This window comes from Chanos chanos, chromosome 5, assembly GCF_902362185.1.
Source record: "Chanos chanos chromosome 5, fChaCha1.1, whole genome shotgun sequence".
Lineage (NCBI taxonomy): Eukaryota > Metazoa > Chordata > Actinopteri > Gonorynchiformes > Chanidae > Chanos > Chanos chanos.
This window is the reverse complement of record NC_044499.1, coordinates 46,185,605-46,200,055: the sequence shown is the minus strand read 5'-3', so window position 1 is coordinate 46,200,055 and position 14,451 is coordinate 46,185,605. Positions and strand designations below refer to the sequence as shown.

The 14,451-nt window shown below is 40.6% G+C and overlaps 1 protein-coding gene and 2 non-coding genes across 5 annotated transcripts; 2 read left to right on the top strand and 1 right to left on the bottom strand.

Annotated features, from left to right (window-relative positions):
* Positions 1-2,119: 2,119 nt before the first annotated feature.
* Positions 2,120-2,201, bottom strand: trnal-uag (transfer RNA leucine (anticodon UAG)). Its single transcript has one exon. It is a non-coding gene; the product is annotated as a tRNA-Leu (tRNA).
* Positions 2,202-3,480: 1,279 nt separating this feature from the next.
* Positions 3,481-13,986, top strand: eef2k (eukaryotic elongation factor 2 kinase). 3 transcript variants are annotated; one of them, XM_030775569.1, is made up of 19 exons: positions 3,481-3,625; positions 4,276-4,557; positions 5,216-5,281; positions 6,609-6,709; positions 7,391-7,451; positions 7,560-7,597; positions 8,196-8,367; positions 8,608-8,757; positions 8,862-8,994; positions 9,232-9,359; positions 9,550-9,745; positions 10,048-10,103; positions 10,263-10,340; positions 10,760-10,816; positions 11,868-12,002; positions 12,259-12,447; positions 12,794-12,918; positions 13,072-13,250; positions 13,383-13,986. In XM_030775569.1, exons 2-19 carry the CDS (start codon positions 4,315-4,317, stop codon positions 13,490-13,492), a joined length of 2,217 nt encoding a protein of 738 aa, XP_030631429.1. In that variant the 5' UTR covers positions 3,481-3,625; positions 4,276-4,314; the 3' UTR covers positions 13,493-13,986. The 3 variants fall into 3 exon arrangements, with proteins under 3 accessions (XP_030631429.1, XP_030631428.1, XP_030631430.1); XM_030775568.1 differs by having other exon boundaries at positions 9,547-9,745; XM_030775570.1 differs by lacking the exon at positions 10,760-10,816 and having other exon boundaries at positions 9,547-9,745.
* A 227-nt stretch (positions 13,987-14,213) lies between these two features.
* Positions 14,214-14,295, top strand: trnal-aag (transfer RNA leucine (anticodon AAG)). Its single transcript has one exon. It is a non-coding gene; the product is annotated as a tRNA-Leu (tRNA).
* The last annotated feature ends 156 nt before the right edge of the window (positions 14,296-14,451 follow it).

The window sequence follows — 14,451 nt, the reverse complement described above, 5'->3', positions numbered from 1 at the left end:
CCGTAAATGAAGATGGTTGTGATCTATCCCACAACTTCTCATAAAGGTTTGTGATGGTCCTCTAATGTTTAGGTCTGTTGCTTGAGTAGGCCCAGGAAGCTGTGGGAAGGTGTTTGACTTCATCCTAGTGCACTAGAAAACACTCTGTGAACACACGGTGAACATACTACAAAACACTCTCAGGTCAAACCGCCGCTCATACCAAAAGAAATACACTCCTATGTTCTGGAGTTAGTAATGGCCAATGTGCGTTGAATTTTTAGAAAATATGAGTGCTCATACAATACAACTTTTCTATTTTATTATACTGCTCTGATGAAGCAATTTGACATTTTAGAAAATTAAATGAATTCCACAAACTTTAATGAACTTAAATTGCACACATGATCTTGTTCAAAAGTTTACATACCCTTGGTTCTTATATCGTGTGTCGCCTCGCCCCCCTCAAACATCAGTGAATGCTTGCGGCCATTTGGGATGGCTGTGTTTGAGTCCCTTGGCTTCTCTGAACGTGGTAAAGCCACCTACTCTATTTCCCAAAAAGCCTCCAGGTCCTTTAAGTTCTTTGGCTGCCTGGCATGTACTGCCCATTAGAGTCCCCCCCCTGAGTGCAGATTTTCCTCCAAAGTTCTCTGATAATCTGATGTATTCTTTTTACCTTTCAATCTCGAGCAAATTTTCTGTGTCACTGGGAGCTCTCACACCCCCAAAACAGCAGAGATCCACCTCTGTGCCTCACGGCAGGGATGCTGTGTTTCTCTTCATAGACCTTGTTAACCCCTCTCTGAACACAGCATTGCTGGTTGTGATCGTAGTTCAAAGTTTGTTGCGTTGAGCCAAATTACTTTATTACAGACGTCCTGAGTTTTCCCTTTGTTGGCTTTTTGTGCTGAGGTCACAAATGTAGCTTTTTTTTTTTTGTGGCAACTCTATCACGCAGCCCATTTTTGTCTAAGTGCCTCCCTACGGTACACATTGAAACTGCAACTCCACTTTCTTTCAGAGAAGCCTGAATTTGAATAAAAGTTTCATGTGGGTTGTTTTTCCACATCCAGTGTAATGTTTCTGGTGTTTTTTTTCCTGAAATGTTTCTTGGTCAACCTGATCTTGTCTTGGTCTCCACAGAATCGGTGCTATCCCACATTTTTTTTTTTAACCAGAGTCTGCATGGCACTGATTGACATTTTCAAATCTTTGGATATAGTTTTTTTTTTAAAATCACCTTTTCCTCTTAAGTTTCTTTTTCTCACAGACCATTTGACAGTTCCCTTGTCTTCCTCATGCTCAGAAAAAGACGTCTAGATTCAAGATTTGTTCACACCAAAGGTTTCTGCTTTTTTGTTTCAATTAAATTTCTTAGGAGTGTCTCCATCACAGCTGGAGGCAGAGTGGCACAGCTTGGAAACCGACCATTAGGATGTAAGTGTGCAATGGCTTTACTGGTGATGATGGGGTGTGTGTGTGTGTGTGTGTGTGTGTAAGACACCTACTTTCAGACAAATACTTTTTGTTTATTAAATACTGCTATGTCATGCCAACAACAAGGATGATTGGTGTAAATTTATATAGTTTATACCTTATAACACTGATTTCCTCTGATTGTTAATTCTCTATTAAAAAGTTATTTTCATTAATCAAAAGTGCCAGACATGTTTAAACTTATGAGCAGAAGTATATTCCCATAAGCCTCTTCAAAACACAAGTGAATAGCCTACCACAGAAGTAGCTGAAAACTAGTTTATGTTATTATTTGTTAGCACTATTAAAAAACTCAACAACAAACTGTAGCAAGGCAGCAGAATATTTCTGAACTACATCCTTGCTATATGAATGAGTCGAGGATATTGTTTTACTTTCTTCAACTGACAGACGTTAGATCAAGCTTACCCTCTCGCAGTCCCCGAGTAGGTTTCGAGCAGTCTGTGCCATACTTAACTACTTTACCAACATTTTAACAAAGCTGCCACTTGGTGGTGTGGATGCATTTTGGTGGTATTTCTGAACACTGTGGAGGACGCTTATTTTCTCCACCTAACGCTTATTTTTATCCGTATCCCTGCCTTGTCTACGCGAAGCTAAATGTAATTTATTATCTGCAATAGCAGGGGAAAAAACAATTTGGCAGCGGTGGGATTCGAACCCACGCCATCGAAATGACTGGAGCCTAAATCCAGCGCCTTAGACCACTCGGCCACGCTACCTTCTTACAGCGCTTGGCATTCTCATTAAATAGACATTACGGCAGAACGAGCACCGTCTATGCGTTACTGTCTGTTATGTACATTGTATATCCTCTCCCTGAAAATAACACCACATATGAAAGTTCTATGGTATTCCAAGCTGACTAGGCAGGAAACGTGAACTGTAATGTCAGCGCACAGGCAAATTAATTTTTAACAGTGGAACAATTACAACCAATGATACGGCACCCCCTATGTTGTTACACATAATTTTACTTATAGCTAAATCTGTAACTGACACAGTTAAATCAAGATGACGGTTCTGTTCAAAAAATGTTTTGACTTTGTCGGTCAGTTAAAAGTATTGCTTATGAGCTGAGAAATTATTTAGCTGCTACATGGTATTTTCCTTGATCAGCCAAATCTGAGCTTTGAATGATTCTGAATTTTGTAACTGCTTGAACAATATGACATTCACTAAATGGAGAATTCCATTAACGTTAGCTGCGTTTGTAAGCATGTGCTTAGCCGTGCATACCAGTAATAAATCAAAAGACGACTAGCTATCTATTTTAAAAACGACTAGAGCATGTTGAGGTTTCGCTGACGATGTTTTGAACTGCAATATTGTAATTTCATGTACCAAGCCGCTCGCAAACATATATAAATATTACAAACTGCTTCTGTTCCACACGTGAATTTAGGATGGGCGGGCCTGTCCATGTACAAGCTGGTAGCTACGTGCAGACAGTCCACGTCGTGGTGGAGGTCTGTACACTACCGCATATTTCGCAAACTGGAAAAGCTTTGCCTCTGAGATACACGAATCCGCTCAGCGCACGCGCACTGTGGTTTACAGTGCATTGTATGTTAGGACCTCTAGCGGTCCTCCTCTATGCTTCTCATTTTCTGTAAAACAATACGTGTCATCTGAAATAAAAAATCTCGTATATTGTATGATTTATTCCCCCTTTTAGCTACATTGTACAGACAAAATGCGAAAGAAAACAAAGTAATGTGGTCTTATTGTTAGAATCATGCGATAAAGATGTTTCTGTTGCTAATATCTTTTTCACGTCTTCGTTACAAAGTATATGCGAACTGTATTTCTAGGTGCAGCCACTAGATGGGTTCTCCTAACATGTCCCTAATACTGTTTCGGAGTGATCTACAGCCAGTGGTTGAGCGACTCGGAAGGCAGCACAGAGCTAAATGAAACACTCGAAAACTGGAAGAACATCAGCAGTCTGCCTTGGACACGTTGCGCCTTCGGCATCTGCACGTTCAACTTGTCACCTACCTCTTTCATTGGCATTCAGTACAATACGACAGATATAACCCAGCCGTCAAGTTAACTTTTGCAGTATCACAGGGCGGAAGGAATATTTTCTGAACCCTCATGTCATTTCGTCCAGGAACTAACTTTGCCCACCTTTTAGCAGAAGGTATGTGTTGTTTTCACTTGGGCACTGCCAAGACAATGCCTTTATTTTTTAGCCTGTAATTATGGTAGCACACACAGCTACCCGTTTGTCATTGTGTGCACAAATAGCTGTTGTGATTGTAAAACAAAGTGCTGTTTTTAGATTCCTGATTGTACATTCCTGTAGTGACCACATTCAATATGTCTGAAGTGTTGTCAGTGAATTAAATTACTATACAGAGGAGTGCATATGAAGTTTCCGCTGGGGCTGTTATTAAAGTGTTTGTCGAATGTATTTGTTGCTATCCTGGCATCTTTAAGAAGGATTAACTATGAGCTATTAATAAGAACGTTTGCAGGAGATGTGATTTTCACTCCAAAGATTATTTACGCACTGATGGAAATCCAGCTTACCAATATGGATGCAGAAAAATAACCGTGCAGAATCGTCGACAGCAATACTCACAAGACATATACGGACATTTAAATAAAGACTCCACTTACATTACTCGTTGATTTGTCCTGTTAGATTTTGTTAAGTCTAATATCATGATATTTGCACTGGGAAGTCTGACAAAGTAAAGTTGTTTAATATGATAACGTGTGCTTAATTTGTTTAATCTCATGTAGTATTTCAGGTTTTTTCATGGAGTGTCTCTGGTTCTGTTATAGATATTTTTCTCATCAACCTGTAAAACTCTGCACATCATCATGGCTGAGGAGGAACTTATGTTTAGTATGGAAGAGGTGGGGGGCAGCCTGAAACGTTCTGGCCAGAGGACGGTGTCCGTTGGTGAATCCAATGCAAGTGATGATGACGACGATGACCTCTACCTGTGCCCAATTACTGACGACCCTATTAGTCCCACCAAAGAAATCTGCGATTACTTACAAAACCTTGTGCACACCAAGCAGCTGTCAAATTCACTCCCAAAGAATGCTTTCGCGTATAAGGTAAGTTCAAGCGAGGTTTATTTAAAAGATGTCACTCTCCCCGTTGAATCATCGAGTCATTACATAACATGATTGTTTTTCACCGGTGTCAGGGATCATGGTGACTTATAAATGCAGTTTGAATCTCCTACACTTGCCAGTCCAAACTAATGCAGTCCTGGTCAGTACCCACTATAACCTGGTGTTAATAATCACAGGTTACAATCATCGATACCTCAGTGAATCTTTCCCATGTGCCGTCACCTGAAGCTAAAAAAAAAAATGGCATGCTAATCTGCCAAAACCTTGGTAATATTAAATTGATGGTAATATTAGAAATGTGGCCCTGTACTAAAAATGATATGTCTGCACTTGCTGTTACATAAAGTATAAAGAGGTATTGTTGCTTAGACCCAGTACAGGCTTGGAGGTCTGAACTCGTGCTCTTTGACAGCTGCTAAATCTCTCTTCCTTATATGGAACTGGAGCCCTCTCTTATTTCTATGTTGTGAGGGCTTGCCCACAGCTTTCTCACTTACAGCCACTTTTAAGGAACAGGACGTGATGTCACGACCCTGTACTCATGTTTTCATACGTACATCTACTATGACATGGTGTCTGGACTGCAACTGTTTTGAATTCTGTGATGAAAAAGCACATTTATTTACTTCCCATCCAGAACAAAAATGAGAGAGAGCCAGAGGAACGATCGGTCAGGTTTGGCTCTTTAACTGAGAAGGGTCGGGTATGTTAAATACTCTTAAGTGTTTTATTTCCCACTCCCTTGACATTATTAAAACTCTTACCTTCTCTCCCTATCTTCATCCATTTCCGCCACTGCTTCCCCTGATCCCGTATGCATGCTTTTATCCACCTTTGGAACAGTCATCTGTTTATTTTCCCCAGATTCAACAGGGTGACCCAGCGAGAAAATCAGCCAGCATGAACTAAATACGATGTGAACAAATATTTAATTGCCTTTCGTTAAAAAAACGTAATCGCTATTTATCTCAGAGAATAAACTGTAATATTAATCCCATTAAATACCCCTCTCCAAAAGTCTGTTGCATTGCGTCTTTAAACGTTTTCAGACGGTGAGTTATGCTGTGTGCTTAAAATGAATTGCATAACATACGTTATAGAAAAGCCATCAGCAAATTTGTGAATGATAACCCAGCTGCAGGCACCTATGGGGTGTCTGATGCAGTCTTGTGATGGCCAGATTAAATTTCATGTCTTTAAGAAACCCTTTAAGGGACTCCCATGTTCACATGGCTAGTGTTTGACATTCACATCTGCTCGTCACTGTCCAGTCCTGACCTTCAAAACACTGAAAAGTAAATAGCTCATTCTAAATATATACTGTCATAGTATCTAAGGCATGTGTACAACTCCATGATGTAGTGGTGCACCCAAAAACCATCTGGCTGGTTTTCATTACTAGTTCAGATGGTCATTACCTACTTCTGAGAAGTGGTGCTGTCAGAGAATTATATCACCAGATCAGACAATAAAACTGATACTGTCTCACATAGTGTATGTATCCAGGGTAATGATTTATCTAGTCACTCAGTGGTTTGTTTCCGGATTTCCTCCCAGGTAACCCAACAAGTAATTCTATAAAATTTCAGCTCAGGTGTTTTCCTATAGTTCATGCTCTGTGTTAAAGCAGACATTTGTTTCTCTATTGTCTGTGTTATTCTGCCATTTCACCCTATGTATCCCTGCTAAACATTTGTGCATTTGCATGTGTGGAATCTCTTTCCTAGCCGCCCTCTGTATCTGTGTCATTCCTCCTTTCAGCAATTTCCTTATTTGCATGTCAATCATGTGATGTCATAATACAAGCAGGGGAAGGAGGCCATCAAGCACCAACCCAGAAATAATGTTATGTCTGTGTGTATGTGTATGTGTGTGTGTGTGGGTGCGTAAGAGAGAGAACAGAAACAAACAGACAGAGAGTGTGACAATGAGTGAGTGAGTGGGTCAGTGAGTGAGTGAATGAGTAAGTGAGTGAGAGAGAGGGGATAGTTTTATTTTAGAATAACATTTAGTTTTTCTCTCTGGCACAGGCCACATGGAAACATGCTATTGAGAAAGCCAGGTCCATGCCAGACCCCTGGGCTGAGTTCCACTTGGAGGACATTGAAACAGAGCCCTGCATTCGTTTCAGGTTTGTGTCAGTAGGTCACCTAGGCTACCTTTTGCCGCGTCCCCCGTGCCGGTCTTTAGACTGCATGCTGGGAGTTTATCATGGGATATAACCGTCATTCTCTTAAACGAAAGACACTCCACTCCACACGTTTCCCTCTCTGATAGCTTTACATAAAACAGGACATCGGTGGTTTTCCCTGAGTTATGGTCTCGTGTCCCCTTTACATGCGCTAATTTTAAACTGTTTTTAACCTCACGTCCCCCCCTAATTCTTTCTTGATATCCAGCCAATGGCTCTGTGCCATTGAACTCTTAGACCCAATAAAAGTGCCTGCGTTCCTACTGGCACGATATATGCGCGGAACACAGCGTTCCAGGATCATTTGAGGAGCGTGTGCTTTTCCTTGTGTAAATATTGGACGAGCTAAATGGCTGTGTGTGTTTTTACAGCGTGCTACACTGATGCGAATTTTATCCGGTTCACCCTCTCTCTGACATTGGTCTTAGGTGTGCGTATTTGTGTGGATAGTTCACATAGTAAGATATAGTAAGTTCACAAAGTAAGATATTTAACAAAATGTCAGCTCCCAGGAGTCCCTTGTCTTATGTCTGAACACCTGGAGCTGTATACAGTATACATGAACATAGAAGACTTGAGAGATGTCTTTACTGATTGATGAATGCTGTTTTGTTTCTCCAGGTATAATGCCATCAGTGGTGAATGGGTAAAAGACAAAATCTTCATTAAAATGTCTGCCCAGGTGCCAACCTTCACCTATCATCACCTTTTGAGGCATACTCATATTGTTATTGTTTTTTATTGTATTATTATTTAAAAAAAAATACTTTGTTCTGTTCTGTTCCTACAGCCCTTCGGAAAAGGAGCCATGAGAGAATGTTACAGAACGTGAGTGTTGACTTTTTTTCCACCTGAGAAACATTACAGATTGTTTTCCACAATGGATACTTGTTTATATAACGGATGAAACAGATATAATGTGTATGTAACTGAGCCCTTGAGACATCCCACGCACATGCAACGAGTTCTTTCAGGGTCACTTTTAGCTTATTTTCACATACAATATGGTATTCTTAGGGAGTAGGACCTCCTACTGTTTCAAGGAGTTGGCGTAGGGTGACGTTGGCCAGAAATATTCCCAGATGTGAGAAAGACATGTTATTAGGAGCATATTTGCCTGAGGGTAGATAAAGCAAAATTATTTATTTAGAACATGTCTACTTTGCCAGATGGTATAAACAAGAAAAGGGATATTTTTAAATGATTAATTAAAATGAAAAAAAGCCATTGGTATGTTAAAAATGACTTCCCCAGTCACGGCTCATGCAAGTGTTTATTTGGACTTGGTTTTCAAAATACCATATCAACTGCAGTTATGATCAGATATGAATGCAAAACCTACGACAAATAGTACTTCTTGTTTTTTTGTTTGTTTGTGTAAAGGTAATTCATTTTCTTCCACATTTTGTTCTTTTTCATCATGCAGGAAGAAACTGTCAAATTTCTCTCACAGTAGCAACTGGAAATCTGCATCCAACTATGTGGCGAAGCGTTACATGGAGACGGTAGACAGAGATGTGTACTTTGAAGATGTGAGGTTACAGATGGAGGCTAAACTGTGGGGGGAGGAATACAATCGACATCGCCCCCCCAAACAGGTACCGCTGTTGTGTTAGATTAACAAAAAAAAAAAAAAAAAATCCTGTGCATGTTTAAAAAAACAAAACAAAAAAAAAAACCCTCTTCATTCAGCATAGTAAAACCAATTCTCTTTAACCTGATGAGACATCCAGTTTGTGTTTCCACTTGCGGTTTTTAATTAAGCCAAGTCATTTTTTTCCCTCATTGTCGGTTTTCTTTCTTGTTTATCTGTTCTCTTTTTTTATCTCTGAATCTAGGTGGACATTATGCAGATGTGCGTCATCGAGATGTCAAACCGACCAGGAAAACCTCTCTTTCACTTGGAGCACTATATTGAAGGAAAGTACATCAAATACAACTCAAATTCTGGTTTTGTGAGAGATGAAAACATACGCCTTACGCCACAGGTGAGCTCCTGAGAACACATAGACCAATGTACAGACTTAGAATTTACATAGAGGATGCAAAGGATATTCGATCTCTGGTGACATCGCCGTCTCTTTGATTTTAGGCATTCAGCCACTTCACATTCGAACGTTCCGGACACCAGCTGATAGTGGTCGATATTCAGGGTGTGGGGGACCTCTACACAGACCCTCAGATCCATACAGATAAAGGCACTGACTTTGGAGATGGCAACTTGGGTATGGTCCAGTATCATGTACTACCACAGAATACTGCTTATCATATTGTACTTATCACAGTATCGCGGTGCAGTTTCGTAACATTTTTTAGACAGGAAAAGGCGACTTGGGCAACCCCGGTGCAAAAACAAAATGAATGCGCGTGACTAGGGAAGAGGACTCTTCATGAATTAAGATGAGGCTGTTGAAGACGACGCCTGACCGTTGGACGTGGTTCTGTTTACGTTTTTGTTTCAGGTGTTCGTGGCATGGCCTTGTTCTTCCACTCCCATCTTTGTAATAAGATTTGTAAGAGCATGGGCCTCACACCGTTTGATGTGTCCCCTGCGGAGTTGAACCAGCTGGACTGTACCAGCAAACTACTGGTTCGTTCCATGTCACCAACACAGTAAACACACAGGTCAAAGACAATAAGAGGAACTTTGTAATTGCAGCAGTCACGCATCAACAAATACATGTTTAGTCACAGATGACATCGCATTTATTTTTAGTAATTGCTTTTTTTTTTTTTTTTTTTTTTTTTTTTTTTAACCCATGTCATACGTTGCTTAGCAGTCCGCCCAGACAGTACTCCGGGGTTGCGAGGAGCAATGTGGTTCTCCACGCGTGCGGACGACGTCGTTTAACCGCGCGCCTCCTCTCTTCTCCCGCCTCTCAGAGACCTCCTCCGTGGACGAGAACATGAGCGACTCAGACTCCATCCCATGTTCTCCTCTGGGCATGGGCATGTCTATGGGGAGATCACCTCTAGGTACGAGCCCTTCAGCCTTGTTTTTCTAGATCCACACCAGATCGTCATGGCTGCGTGCCATTCTGCTCCCCAGAGGAGAAGGCTTGTACTTTTCATACTTTCAAAATGACTTCCATAAAATACGGAAGTGCTACTTCATAATGCTGTAAACAAACCTTTCATCTAAAAAAAAGTCACTTTGGGGAATTCTGCATGTAAAATTTATATTCATGAATTTAACAGGTCTCATTTCACAACACGATTTCACATAATTCATTTGTTGTATTTGACTTTTGAAACATTTTCTCTCTTTTTCTCCTTAGGTGTGTCCTTCATGAATGAAATGAATGAAAATATTAGAAACAACTCTGAACATAAGGTTGGTGTGTTTGTCTGTCCTCTGTTCATCATATTAAACACATGCCTCTTGGAAATGCGCCGATTACACATGAAAATGTAATTCTCTGTAACAAGTGCATCATACAGATATTGTAGCGTTTGTGTTTTTGATCCAGTTGTTGCAAACTTTCATTTGCAGGACTCTGAGAACGGTGGAGACAGTGGTTATCCCAGTGAGAGACGCAGTGAAGGAGACCCTGGCGAACATGCTGACAGGGTACGTATTTCTTCTGTTTTACACTCAATTCAGTTTTTTTTTTGTTTTCTGTTTTTATTCATTCTTGACTTTCAAGTGGCATATTTTTTTAGCCTTAATATAACAACACATATATGCTTGGGATAGAAAACGACAACTTCATGTAACTTCTAAATTTTCAGTAATATTTTTTACTTCATTGCTGAACTATCTGCACTTAGTTGTTTAGGAATTCATGAGATAAATGTGAAGGTAAAAGTGATAGTGTATCTAAACTGTGACTAGACTGTTCCTCCCAGTAATGTGATACAGCCCGGTATTCATGCATTGTATACATTGCTGTCCTTCCGTAGCCAAATGTTTTCGTAACAATTTCAGTGAAACAGGTTTTAGGATTTTCAGCTTCTTGATTGTAGTTTTTTTTATACGTCGCCATGTAGGCTCGTCCCTACTACAACAGACTTTTGTCCGAATCAGATGACGACAGTGCTCGTCGGGTAAATACAGTACTAATAAAACCACTGTCCACCATCTAATCCAATCCAATCCCATAACTTTATTTTTCTCTTTCTCAAAAGATCTGTCTCATTCACTAGCAAAGGGTACTGGACACTCTCTCATTCCACTCATCAATCTCTAACATTCACTGAGTCTTATCATTTTCTTTCTTCTCCCCCTCATCAGAAAGGGATGGGTAGTGCCAGCAAGCCCCTCTCTAATGTAAACAGTGAAGAGAGCCAGACGGTGATTTTCAGCATGTTTGCCTTTCCGAATGAGGCCTGTCTTTTATGTTGTTTATCAGTGGACCATTTTTTTTTTCCCCCCTCAGCAAAAGTCATGCTGAGCTCAGGGCTTGTCCGACGCTTTGTTGTTGCTATGATAAGGCACTTTTTTTTTTTTTTTTTTTTTTTTGTAATCGTGAACTGCATTGTGTGTAAAAAGCCCATTTATCATAGACCAGGAGTTTAGAGGTATTTTAAGGACAGTTCAGGGGCAGGGTTTATAACTGCTGAGGTACGGCTGGCTTACCTATCTATCTGAAATCGTACATCCCCAGCAGTCTCTCTGAAATCATTTCACACTGAAATCACTTCTGTCACTTTTGTCTAACACGTCGACTGCCGTTTTTTTAGTTCAGCATGCACTAAATGGACTGTTACAGAAGATCAGGTTCACTCAATACCAGTACCAAAGGGCAGCAGTGCCGGTGATCCTCAGGAGGTTTTTTTCCCCACCTCTTTAAGAAATACGGCCCGAACTGGTTGCTCTTTGGGGCTGAAATTGAGCAGCCTGAGTCTTTGTGGACCGCGTGAAATGTGCGTTTTAGAGTATTTCTGAGTTAATTGCATGAACTCACACTCTGTCTCACCACTCTACGACTGCATGTGTGTTTGATTCTCGGTTTGATTCGTTTGCTCTCTTTTCATATGGATCTCAGGTTTTTTTTTTTATTTTTGACTTGTACCAATAATAATTTGAGCAAAACAGTATTCAAATTTTAAATTTGTGGCTTGGCATGTCCTTCAATCAGTGTATGTGACTCCACAGATGACGGAGGAAAAATGGAGTTTCTTTCACACGTCCCGCGCCCACATACACAGACCCTCCTGTGTTGCTTTTGAAGTGGAACGACTGAATGCTCTGGAGCTAGAGAGGAAGATTGGGAAATCTAATTTGGGAAAGGTGATAACCGTCAAAACCTCTCCAAAACTTATCTCCAAAATATTACACAGCATGACTGTCACACGTGTTGCTGTTACTCGTCAGACAACTTTTTTTCTTTATTATAACTCAGTGCACCAAATCCCAGAAATAAAAAAAAAAACCCTGTTTAAACACATTTTAAAATGAGATCATACAATATGTTAGTGCCTCCTATCACATGTGTATTAATCCGAGTTAAGCCATCACCTCCTGGTTTCCCCGCTTTCCTCATTAGGTTCACCTTGCCATGGTGCGGTACCACGAGGCAGGTCGTTTTTGTGAGAAAGACCAGCCATGGGACCAGGACTCTGCCTTGTATCACCTGGAGCGTGCAGCCATGTGTGGGGAGTTGGAGGCCATCGTGGCCCTTGGCCAATGTTACCTCCAGCTACCCCATCACATTCTACCTGAAATGGAACTGGAGGTGCTGTCTCAGTCTGTGTGCATAAGCCCTGTTTTCTTTGCCTACTGTCCCTTCTCCTTATTCTTTACCTGTGGTCTCTTATCTTTTACTCTGTACTAAACAAATATTTTACCCATATTGTTCCTCTTCCTTATTGTGTTTTAACCAACACTTTGTGCCATTTTTCACTCTCCATCGCTCTCTGTCCGTGTCAAACTTTCACTGTTTGTTATTCATTCTCACAAAGCTCAGTGCATTTTTTTCATTTATTACGTCTATGAACTTGTTAACGTGGTAAGAAAAGCCTTTTTTTTGTTTATTGGGGATCTGTAATCTCTCTATATTATGTGTTTGTTTGCGATGACAGGACAGTGACGAAAATAGAAAGAAAGGCTTTGATTTTCTGCTGAAAGCGGCTGAGGCTGGAGACAGGCCCAGCATGATTCTGGTGGCTAGAGCATTCGACACTGGTGTCAACCTCCCACCAAACAGGTAAGAGATGTGCATACGAAACAATTTTCTTCATTGAAATGCATTTGAAACAACCCACTGAATAGCGCTGTTGCTGTGTGTGTGTGTGTGTACGTGTTTTTTCTTTCTTTTCTTTTTTTTTGTTTTTACGTTGATCGTAAAACTAACTCGCAGGACTCAGAACTGGAAGGAGGCAGTACGATGGTACGACTGCGCCCTTAACATGACGGACTATGACGAGGGGGGGGAGTTTGACGGTATGCAAGATGAACCCCGCTACCTCCTGCTGGCCAGGGAAGCCGAAATGTACCAGGAAGGAGGCTTCAGCCTCACTGCAGATCCCCAGAGAGCAGGTGAGAATGCTTTTTTTTAAATGATAACGATCACTGGCTTTACTTTGACGTACATAAAGGTGGTGTTCGCTAAACTGTATTTTAACTTGCGTAGCTTTCCCTTTAGTCGTGTTTTGACTGTCTGTTTTGTAGGTGATTTGTTCACTGAAGCTGCTGATGCAGCCATGGAGGCCATGAAGGGCAGACTTGCCAATCAATACTACATGAAGGCAGAGGAAGCATGGGGAATGATGGAGGAGTAAAGGAGATTCGTTTTTTTCTGCTTGCGAGACTGTTCCAATTTTGCATTCAGACTCCCTTTATTATTGTTTACATGTTACTTTACCATGCCATTTCAATGTTGTGATGTCTTTTAAGCATTTTAAGCAGCTGTGAGAATTTTAAGCGCAGAGCAGCTTACGTGAAAGTATGGGATGCGTGATGTATGTGTTCGGCTTGAAGTGACTGTTTATGCTTGTGTATTTCCTCATTTCTTCCCCCTGAGTTTTTCCTTCCAGAATAATACTTCAAATGAATCATTTTCTCGAAATAAAATGCCGTTAACTGGCGATGTAACTACAAGTATTTGTAATTGGTCTAATAAGCGAAAATTCAAGATCGAATGTTTACTAGTCACTTTTGTCACTTTTTTTTATTTTATGTTTACTATGTTTCTGCATGTGGTGCAAGATGTGTTGGCATTGTAAAGAGTCCCTCTATTGCTCTCTCCTTAACTCTGAAGATAAAAGAACAACGAAATAAAAAAAGATTATTTTGAATATGTGTACTTTTTTTCCCCCCTAGTTGGTGGTATGTCAGCATTGTTCAACACAAGATGCAATTAGTAGTCAGAAAATCTGAAAATAAGAGGAGTTAAGTTGCGAGAGACTTAGAGCAGCAGGAATAAAAGAATTCACCTAATGACCACAACTAATACATGCATATTACTGCGTGATGAAACCTGAAAACAGTGTGTATCTACGTGGTAGCGTGGCCGAGCGGTCTAAGGCGCTGGATTAAGGCTCCAGTCTCTTCGGGGGCGTGGGTTCGAATCCCACCGCTGCCAGCATAAGTTTTGGACTTTAAAAGTTACAGGTCTGTGGATCTGTGAAATAAGCTACGACTGTCCACGCAAGATTCACAGAACGACGCAGTAAGTTAAAGTGCTAAACCAACTGAAGATTTGTTTAAACTAATATAACTAATTTATAACTAAAGGAGG

What these genes read in the sequence shown, in the direction of transcription:
- eef2k (XM_030775568.1), top strand. Translation starts at nt 4,315, where the DNA reads ATGGCTGAGGAGGAACTTATGTTTAGTATGGAAGAGGTGGGGGGCAGC. An exon ending in GACATCGCCCCCCCAAACAG is followed by an intron (nt 8,368 to 8,607) that starts GTACCGCTGTTG and finishes CTCTGAATCTAG; the next exon opens with GTGGACATTATGCAGATGTG. An exon ending in ACATACGCCTTACGCCACAG is followed by an intron (nt 8,758 to 8,861) that starts GTGAGCTCCTGA and finishes CTTTGATTTTAG; the next exon opens with GCATTCAGCCACTTCACATT.